General features: G+C 52.2%; 2 protein-coding genes across 2 annotated transcripts; one reads left to right on the forward strand and one right to left on the reverse strand.

The window, feature by feature from the left end:
- The first annotated feature begins 1668 nt into the window (after positions 1-1668).
- LOC100846297 (chloride channel protein CLC-c) lies at positions 1669-6015 on the forward strand. Its single transcript, XM_003567278.4, has 8 exons — positions 1669-2290; positions 2583-2858; positions 2954-3154; positions 3262-3439; positions 3602-3864; positions 4082-4351; positions 4437-5571; positions 5694-6015. The coding sequence occupies exons 2-8, from the start codon at positions 2653-2655 to the stop codon at positions 5778-5780; spliced, it is 2340 nt and encodes a 779-aa protein (XP_003567326.1). The 5' UTR covers positions 1669-2290; positions 2583-2652; the 3' UTR covers positions 5781-6015.
- A 725-nt stretch (positions 6016-6740) lies between these two features.
- LOC100840603 (putative F-box/kelch-repeat protein At1g15680) lies at positions 6741-9010 on the reverse strand. The gene has a single exon (XM_003564705.4). The coding sequence runs from the start codon at positions 8186-8188 to the stop codon at positions 7094-7096; it is 1095 nt and encodes a 364-aa protein (XP_003564753.3). The 5' UTR covers positions 8189-9010; the 3' UTR covers positions 6741-7093.
- Between the last annotated feature and the right edge of the window lie 1105 nt (positions 9011-10115).

The raw sequence follows: 10115 nt of genomic DNA on the forward strand, positions 1-10115 counted from the left end.
GGCTGTGTTGGGCGCGGGGTGGCGACAGCAGGGGGCGCAGGGCGGCTGCAGATCTGGGCACGGCGCCGGTGTGCGGTGTAGCGGCGGGAGGAGCGGAGGCGAGGTGGAGGTGGGCGGCGGGATTGACGCCGGCGAGGGGAAGCGGCGGAAGGAGAAGGCCTGCTGGTTCGGGATGCGCAGGAGGAAGATGGGCACGGGGGAGGAAAATGACGTGGCAAAGAACAGGGAGTCCCCTACGGGTCCTGGGAACGGGGGGGGGCCTCCCTAATCCAGGGTCCTAAGTAGGAACTCCGCTGAGGACATTTCTTTTCTTTAATCCCTAAAAAGTGAATAATGAGTCCGTTTAGGGTTCCTGCTGAAGATGCTGTAAGAGGAGTTGACGTCATGTTTTTTGGGTTCGGCTAATTTTTATATCATGACTCATGATGCATATTTTCTTTCGTGTTTTTGATTAATTTTGACACCAGTTACAAGTTTTCGGGTTGTTTTGACCGGTCGAAAAACCGACTTTTCAATATCGTGATCCCCAGTACACATTTTCATATTGTTTTTAGCCTTTTCTTTTATTCCAAAAAGGAGGACGAAAACGACCATAACTTAATTTGCGATACAGAGACCAGTTGAGCCTGCAAAAGAAGTAGACGGAGTAGAGGTAGCAGTTGTAGGCTCAGTGCAGCAACGAAGAATAAAACTATCGCTGTTTTTTTCTTTAATTCTTTCACGAACTATCAATATTGGAAAGTCGAGGTACTTGAATTCAAGAATTTTTTGGGCGGTTTTCCGATATTATGATCTGAGTACACATTTTTGGGCCAACTGAAACAAATCATAGTTCTTGGCATTTTCATGAGCTATAGCCCATATTTTTAGGGTTTTTGACCAATTTTTTGAAATGGTGACCCCATCACAAGATTCCAGACTGCTTTTTTTTTGTCTATAACCCATGCTTTTCGGGGTTCCGAACAATTCGATATCGTGGCACCCGGCAAACGTTTTCATGCCATTTATTGCTGGTAAAAAAGTCACCATTTTTTACGTTTTCGTGAGCTATGCCCCATGTTTTTTGGGTTTTCGGCCGATTTTCCGATATTGTGACCCATTACAAGTTTTAGAGCTGTTTTTTGTATGCTCAAGAAAATCCTCGTTCCGTCCATTTTCGTGGGCTATAGCCCATGTTTTTCAGGCTTTCGGCCAATTCCGAAATATTGTGATCCGCGGTACGCCTTTTCTGGCTTTTTTGGGTGATCTAGAAAAGTCAATGTTTTGTCCGTTTTCGTGCACCACAACTCACCCTTTTTGGATTTTCAGCTGCTTTTTCTTATATCGTGGTACACGGTACACGTTTTCTGCCTTTTTGGGTGGTCTAGCAAAATCGTTAGGGGCATTTTCCTATGACACAGCCAAGTTTTTGGGGTTTTCATACTATTTTCCCATATCAGGACCCACGATACACGTTTTCAGGCTGATTTTGTCGAGTGGTGTTCGGTCGATTTCTCGATATTGTGACACCAGGTAATGTTTTCGTACCGTCTTTTGCCAGTTAAAAAATTATTATTTCGGCCGTTTTCGTGGGCTACGACCGACGTTTTGTATTTGTGGCCGAAATCCATGTACACTATTTCAGGCCATTTTTTTACGGTCTCGAGAAAATCTCCATTCTGCCCATTTTCATTTGCTATAGCCATGTTTTTTGTGTTTTCCGCCGATTTTCCGATATCGTGTCCCACGGTTTATTAATGCAACTTCAAGTATACGATGTTTTTTTTCCTATTTTTTTACATGGCGCGAGTGCGAGTTGTTGCGATTTGAGAAGGGATGACCATGTCCACACTAAAGTTGCATGCATGGGCCGAAAAAAGAGATCCGGTTACTTTGCAGCTCACCGCATTAGTCGCATACTATATATTTTTTCTCGGATGTATATCCACTTGTTTAGTTTTGGCTAACGTCTTTCCCAACAGAGACGAAAATTGCCACAACGCGTCCTCGCTGCGTTTGCCGTCGATCCGATCGGACAGATCGAGGTGGCCGGCGATCGATCGGAGAGCGCGCCGTGTTCAGCAACGCGGCCACGACATTGGGCGGCGCATCGTCATGCCCGGGTCAGCCGCCTTAATTTGAGGCAGGATCGGTGTCAGTCGACGCCCGTCCATCGGTGGAGAATCCCGTGGTAACGGCACCGCGTGACCCAGCCTGCCGGCTTGCCATGCATGGCGCCGTGTTTCTTCTGTTCGTCGAATCGCAGATGGGAAGACGAAATCGCTTCCTAGAGCACGTTTCCGGAACATAGGTGCTTTTTTTCTCCTTCTTGTTAAGATCCCATCTACTGGCTGCTTAAATTAATTTGTTCATCAGACTTCCGAAGAGATTAATTCAGGCATGCATGGTTCGTTGTCGTTGTTTTTTCATTCACAGTATACACATGGATGAGATATATATGATTTTTAGCCTTATCTAATCAGTCAGTGTTTGGATAATATTTCGCACCTGATGCCCTGATCTATCTCGTTCTGTTTAATCTCGTTCTGTTTAAACTTCATGAATCCCAACACTGCCCGTGTGAGCGTTTTCTTTTTTTGCAGATTCAACATCGACGAGGAATCTGGTTCTGCATAGTTCGACTGTAAAACCGGGACAGAGAGATATAGATCCATGGCTGCACCTGCACGAGAAAACGTAGCCGAGCTCCCCCCAACGCCATTGGCGACGCCCATGTCGGCGAGGTCGGTGCGATGGGACGTCGAGGACGGCGGCGCCGGGCTGGAGCGGCCTCTGCTGCGCCAGCGCGGCTCGAACACGACGTCGCAGATGGCCGTCGTCGGCGTCAATGTCTCACATATCGAGAGCCTCGACTACGAGTACGTGTCCCTATCAATTCTCCTATCTTTTAACTCTATATCCACCGCAATCCTCAAAGATCGTCGTAAAAACATGGATGTGTCTGCGATTTCAGGATTGTGGAGAACGATGTGTACAAGCAGGACTGGAGATCAAGGGGGAGAATCCAGATCTTCCAGTACCAGGTCATGAAATGGCTCCTGGCGCTGCTCGTCGGGTCGGCCGTTGGCATGGTAGGGTTCTTCAGCAACATCGCCGTCGAGAACATCGCCGGCTTCAAGCTGCTCCTGACAAGCAACCTCATGCTGCACAACAGGTACGTAGTGGAGATCACAAACCGCCGCCATTAATTTGACAACATTGAACGGGCTAACCCTTAAATTAACCCACCACCTCTTAATTTTTGTTTATGGCTTCTTTAAGGCACATGGAGGCGTTCCTACTATACATGTTTTGCAACGCGGTGCTGGCCGCCACCGCCGCCGCATTGTGCGCCTACCTTGCCCCCGCGGCGGCCGGCTCCGGCATACCGGAGGTGAAGGCTTATCTGAACGGCGTCGACGCGCACTCCATCTTAGCGCCCAGCACCCTCTTCGTGAAGGTCCGGCCATATAAGATCCTGAAACTTTCAAAATTCCATTTTCTAACTCATGTTCAACAGTGCTCTTATCAAAAAAGTATATAATCTTATCCAAAAGTGTTGTATTTCGATGCACGTTAAATTCTTTTCCTGTGGATTAAGCTGTGAGCTTGTGACCTGCAGATTGTTGGCTCCATATTTGGGGTGTCTGCTGGTTTTGTGCTGGGCAAGGAAGGGCCTATGGTGCACACCGGCGCCTGCGTTGCCTCCTTGCTCGGCCAGGGCGGGTCTCGCAAGTATGGCCTCACCTGGAATTGGATCAGGTACTTCAAGAACGACTTGGATCGCAGGGATCTCATCACCTGCGGGGCTGCGGCAGGCGTCACCGCAGCATTCCGTGCCCCAGTTGGTGGCGTCCTCTTCGCGCTTGAAGAAGCAGCATCCTGGTAATAATTTTGTCGGAAACACAACAGTTGACATAGAACTTGTTTGTTGGTACATTTTTTAGGGGCGGAAATAGTGCTTACTAGAACTTGGGGAGTGCAATTTCGCCTGAAGAACAACACATGTTTGTCGCGTGCAATCAATCCATTGGCAGATTTTTGGTTCTGACAATACGATCACATTGAAGATCAAACTCATGGTTTTGTGATTTCTGATCAGGTGGCGGAGCGCGCTTCTGTGGAGGACGTTCTCCACGACGGCGGTGGCAGCAATGGTGCTGCGGTCGCTGATAGAGTACTGCCGCAGCGGCAACTGCGGCCTGTTCGGCAAAGGGGGCCTGATCATGTTCGACGTCAGCTCACGCGTGACGGCGTACACCGCCACGGACATCGCCGCCGTCATACTGCTCGGCATCCTCGGTGGGCTCCTCGGAGCTCTCTTCAACTTCCTCCTCGGCTGGATTCTTCGCACATACGGCATCATCAACGAGTAAGTACGCAAAAAAGAGTTACTTTCTGGTGGCTTCAGAAACATTTCTGAGTAATCAAGTAATGTTGCAATTTCGATTTCGCAGGAAGGGCGCGCCGTTCAAGATCATTCTGACAGTGGCTATCTCGCTCGTAACCTCCTGCTGCTCCTTCGGCCTGCCATGGCTGTCGCCGTGCACCCCTTGCCCGCCCGAGCTCCCCGCCAGCCGGTGCCCGACGATCGGCCGGTCTGGCAACTTCAAGAAGTTCTCGTGCCCCGCGGGCCACTACAACGCGCTGGCCTCGCTGTTCCTCAACACCAACGACGACGCCATCCGCAACCTCTTCAGCGGGGGAACCGACAGCGAGTTCGGCGTCACCACGCTGCTCACCTTCTTCGTGGCCGTCTACTCCCTGGGCCTGGTCACCTACGGCGTGGCCGTTCCCTCCGGCCTCTTCATCCCCGTGATCCTCTCGGGCGCCTCGCTGGGCCGGATGCTCGGCAAGCTTCTGGGTTCCCTCACGGGGCTCGACACGGGCCTCTTCGCGCTCCTCGGCGCCGCGTCGTTCCTCGGCGGCACGATGCGGATGACGGTGTCGGTGTGCGTGATCCTGCTGGAGCTCACCAACGACCTGTTGCTTCTGCCGCTCATCATGCTTGTGCTGCTCATCGCCAAGACGGTGGCCGACTGCTTCAACAAGGGCGTCTACGACCAGATCGTGCGCATGAAGGGGCTGCCGTTCCTCGAGGTGCACGGCGACGCGTGCATGAGGAGCCTCGTGGCCGGGGACGTGGTGTCGGGCCCCCCGATCACCTTCTCCAGCGTGGAGCGCGTCGGGTCCGTGGTGCACACGCTGCGGCGGACGGGGCACAACGGGTTCCCCGTGCTCGAGGACGAGCCGTTCGCGCCGGCGCCAGAGCTGTGCGGGCTCGTGCTGCGGTCGCACCTCATCGTGCTGCTCCAGGGACGGATCTTCACCCGGGACCGCGTCAAGACGGGCGCCGCCGAGGTGTTCCGGAAGCTCGCCCCGTTCGACTTCGCCAAGGCCGGGTCCGGGAACGGGCTCAAGGTGGACGACCTGGGCATCACCGAGGAGGAGATGGAGATGTACATGGACCTCCATCCAATCACCAACAGGTCGCCGTACACCGTCGTCGAGAACATGTCGCTGGCCAAGGCCGCCGTGCTCTTCCGCGACCTCGGCCTCCGCCACATGTGCGTCGTGCCCAGGACGCCAGGGGTAAAGCGATCACAAACCTTTCTTTCCCTTTTTTCCTTCCAAAATTCTGCATTCTCGCGAGGGATCGTGTAATGTTGCTGGTAACTGATGCTGCGGCAAATTGTTCTGGTGTGTGCTTGCAGAGGCCGCCCGTGCTGGGGATCCTGACGCGGCACGACTTCATGCCGCAGTACATACGCGGGCTGTTCCAGAACGTCCTCCGCGAGTAGAGGTGGTCGATCAAGATTGTTTTCGGATAAATTTACGTTAATGTTTGTTACGTTAGTTTAGGGAAATTTGTTAGTTTGTTAGGCTGATTAATTAGCACCCTGCGGAGACGTGGTGTGTGTCGTACGTCCTGCAGCTCGTCGATAATGCCGATTATTTATTATTTCCAAATAATTTTATTAGACTTGGATGCCTGATCTTGGTCGGTTGGCAATGTCAACTCCGTCGTTATCGATCGTCAGACGTCACTGCGATTTGTGCGCGGCCCACTTCGATAAGGAACAGCGTTTTTCGCCTGCAGTTAGTGGCATCTGTGGAAACGGATAAGTATCATCATTCATCTTCGTGCTACCGTGCCCGTTTTTTGTTTTGGCGAAAGATGTCTGCTAGACGGCCACTTGACCACCGTATATAACCGTTTCATTCACAGCTTCTTTTTCGGTTTCTTGCCTTTATCCCCGCCCCTAGCTAGGCTCTTGTATCTCTATTTCCTTTGTTTAGCTACTTGTAAATTACTGTGTCAAAATTTGCTGAGTAGATGTTTCCAAAAAAAAAAAAGCTGAGTAAATGTTTTTGAGAAAAAAAAAGCTGAGTAAATGACAAAAACATCAGATTGAACGCATGGCTAACATTTCTGTGTCAAAATTTGCTGAGTAGATGTTTTCGCAAAAAAAACTGAATAAATGACAAAAAACATCACATCGAACACATGGTTAACATAACCACCGTCTTTGAACATTTCTTTTTCTTCAAGAAACCAATGGTGAATGAACATGATGTCACAAATACCACTAATTGTCCGATGAGAGTGTGGTCCGTTGGTCCGGTGCCACACCCTCTTGATGGACAAGGAAGATAGGACCCACACCCTCTTGTAGGCCGGATTTAATTGGTTAAATTTTTTACTGTATCTTTTTTCAGAACACACGTGTGTGAATGTGATAAGTTATGAGAGGAGAAAATATTCGAAACAGCATTTCCCATATATAAAGAGATACGAAAATAAATCAAATAGCCAGCAATTGAACAAGCCATTGAAGACGAATTTCCCCAAGACGGAGTCACTCGTGCACTTGTCGACAGTCGTACGGAATTTCCCCCTTCATATCAGCCTATATTCTATATTTGCATTTTGCTATCTTTCTTATGCATTCCATTCCGTAACCTCGTCGACAGTCGAACGGAACCACACCCTCTTGTGGACAAGTCAGGGAGACAGGGACCCACATCTACGTACAATCGGAGGTGACCACATTCTCAGCGCCTGAGCGCTGCCTCAAATGTGCCAATAAGCCAGTCACCCTCACAGTCAGAGTCAGGCCAAGCAGCTGGCCAGATGACGCGAGAAGGGGAACAACCAAATCTGTATGAGCTGCGCGCCTTCCCTGTCGGACCCGAACACCGACTCCCCCACGACGCGCCTCTGCTCCAGGTCGAACGCTACGAGCTTCCCCGGCGTCCACAGGTACACCACCTCCTTCTCCGGGTGGAACGCCATGAACAGGAACGTCTTATTGCTCTGGCACGTGCCGCTCGCGTCGCAGGAGACGAGGTCCCTGACGCCCAGCTCGTGCTTCAGCGCCCACTGGGACTGGGATCCCTCCGCGTCCCTGAGCTCCCACAGGCTGAGGCGCGCGCCGTCGCTGGACGCGTACCGGAGGCGGCCGCGGCAGTGTCCCGCGCGCGCCCGGTAGCTGACGGGCGCCGGGAGCGCGGTCACCGCGCACGCCATGCCGGTGCCGGCGAGGTCGATGCGCACCACGTGGCCCGAGTAGGCCAGCACGTGGATGGCGGCGCCGGAGCAGTGCATGGTGGCCGACATGGCGTCCGTGTCGATGCCGAAGTCGAGCTCGCGCTCCCGCCACGCGCCGGACTCGGAGTCGAACACCTCGACGCACGCGCCGCGTGGCAGCCAGCGCGCGAAGCAGACCACCTTGTAGTGCGGGGAGGCGCAGGGGTCGAAGGCCAGCACGGAGAGCAGCGTCCTCTGGCGGGGTGCCGGGAGCGCCGCCCAACGACGCGTCGTCGGGTTCACGACGTGGAACGCCGCCGGCGCCGCGTAGTAGAGCAGCAGGCCGTTGCAGCCGTCGATGATGCTGGACGTCGCGTGGCACGGGAAGAAGCCCATGTCGGCCTCTTCCACGCCGCTGCCGCCGCGGTCCTCGACGCCGTCTTGGGCCGACGACGACGGTGAGGCGCAGGCGTACGTGTAGGCCTGCTTCCCGGGCCGTGGTGGGCCGTCGTGGAACAGCACGCCGGAGGTGATCAGAGGCAGCCTCCGGCGGAGGTAGTCGCCGGAGATGAGTGCCCGCCATGTCGTGGACACGCACTGGAACCGCGCCAGTGACTTGTGCGGCAGCCTCACGAGGACCTCCGTGAGCAAGTCCTCGCCCAGTTCACCATCCATCATCTCTCTTTATCTCTTCCGGTATCACGCTGCCTGTGCGCCTCACCTTAATTCGATCGGTACTTGTAGAATTAAAGCTGGACTATAGTATGTACTTATGTGGCTTAGCTTCTCCGCCTAGCTTGTAGTAGGGATTGAAAGCAAAGAGACTGCGATGTCGCTGGCGGCACGCGAAGGTCGAGCTGTGTGTGGGAAGCTCAGGGACAGCCAACGTACTAATGCTTTATAACCTGAATTAATGGCATGTGGGATCACGAATGCGCATGACCTGAAATAAATTCAGCAATTTGCAGTCATGCAGCAAAGTTGCCTGTCGTGCTTGCCGCGAGTGCCGGAAGCGTGTGACCATTACCGCGCCGGATGCCGGGATGCGTGTATACATACAGGCACGGTCGGTGTTGCCCTTTTGTGCAGAAGCGGACGGCACTGATTTCCTGCCGTTTTCGTGACAACTCCTTCGGTTAGTGCTGATTTGCTGCGTCCCTTACAGTAGGACTACCGATGTTACCGCAGAAGGATTGAAGAATTTGAAGGAACGAATATCCAGTGGCGCCCGACTATTTATGCCTAAACAGAGAGCGATCTGCAGCAGGGAAAGATTCCTGACGGAAACACCTCTCTCGCCTGCTTCTTGTTTCAGAGATAAGCAAAGGCCGTCTTTCGGCGGGAAATAACGGCAGAAAGACTTTACGTGCCGCGAACTGCAACGATCAGGAGACGAGACGAGGCAGTCAAAAAAAGAGAATAAGTCGTGCGGTAAATATCTACACGAACACGACACGGACGCAAAAACGAACTCTTGTTGGACTTGCGTCCAAGCAAACTCTAAACTACTACCTCCGATTTCGACAAGAATTATGAGGAATATATAGACTCGTCCGGCCACGCATTGACGCATGCATGCGCTGTGAGACGTCAAGCATATGCACACTTGGAAGGCGAGCGAAGCTGCCATTTGGCACATCTCGTCGGGCATCGCCGTGCCCTGACAGCTAGCATACAAACATACTGATGCTTAGGCTGTCAAAAAAAAAAACACAATGATGCTTCGTCCGCTTTTTTAGATGGAATAGTATATCTTAATGCCGAAGTATCTGTTACTTCGACGCCATGTTAATTAGAACGGCTTTCTCGCGCTAAAGCTCAAGTAGTCGCTGTCTGTCCGGCGAAGAAGACTTGAAGACCGGGACGTTTAGTCCCGGACATGGGTTACACAAGGTATATTATATTAGCACTATACTATCTGACTTTGCTTCGAGATTAACGAGAGCGCGGCGGATTGCTGCGGCCTGTTGCCCGGTCCAGGAAGCAAGGAAGTCTTCGAGTGCTTTATTTTGTGTGGATTCTACTCAAAACCTATTTCTATTATTTTCTGCACGACTGAGTTTGGCACAACGCAACGATGTTGACATGCATATGCTTCTGCTTCTTCCCTCTGCTTTTCTGCTGAAGACGGACGGATGGATCTACTGACGCAAACATGCCTGAGCGTTGCTTGGAGTGTGCAATTTCTCTGCCCTGTCGTCATTCCGTTCCTGGTGCAGCGTGAGGCGTCCACTCATCAGTCACCACTTGCTGCCATGCGCGTCAATCACATGGTAGTGAACTAGCGATGATTGAATTGAAGGTTGGGGAAAGCGTGTCACCCGAAGGAAAACATCTTCATCGATCATGGTCCGGTGCCTAATTGCCTATTCGACATGGCAACCAAGCAGCAGTAGAGCTTGGGCAAAAGTTCAGAGCGGGACCTAGCAACTGCCTCAAGTTGCAGAATGAACGCCTGACTTCCATTCCCGGTTAAAGTTCCGGTGAAACTGCAGTTAGAGGATATCTCATGTGAAGTTCACATGTTCAGAAGAAAGGCCTTGCAAGTTGCAACTGGCCCGACAGTCTGAGGAAATGCCAGTACAGAGAGAAAATCCAACAGGCT

The sequence above is a fragment of the Brachypodium distachyon genome, chromosome 2 (assembly GCF_000005505.3).
Source record: "Brachypodium distachyon strain Bd21 chromosome 2, Brachypodium_distachyon_v3.0, whole genome shotgun sequence".
Taxonomy (NCBI): domain Eukaryota; kingdom Viridiplantae; phylum Streptophyta; class Magnoliopsida; order Poales; family Poaceae; genus Brachypodium; species Brachypodium distachyon.

Bases quoted from the DNA above. Each gene is read 5' to 3' on its own strand.
- LOC100846297 (XM_003567278.4), top strand. From the start codon at position 2,653: ATGGCTGCACCTGCACGAGAAAACGTAGCCGAGCTCCCCCCAACGCCA. The intron at 3,155-3,261 runs GTACGTAGTGGA...GGCTTCTTTAAG, and splicing joins AACCTCATGCTGCACAACAG to GCACATGGAGGCGTTCCTAC. The intron at 5,572-5,693 runs GTAAAGCGATCA...GTGTGCTTGCAG, and splicing joins TCGTGCCCAGGACGCCAGGG to AGGCCGCCCGTGCTGGGGAT.
- LOC100840603 (XM_003564705.4), bottom strand. From the start codon at position 8,188: ATGATGGATGGTGAACTGGGCGAGGACTTGCTCACGGAGGTCCTCGTG.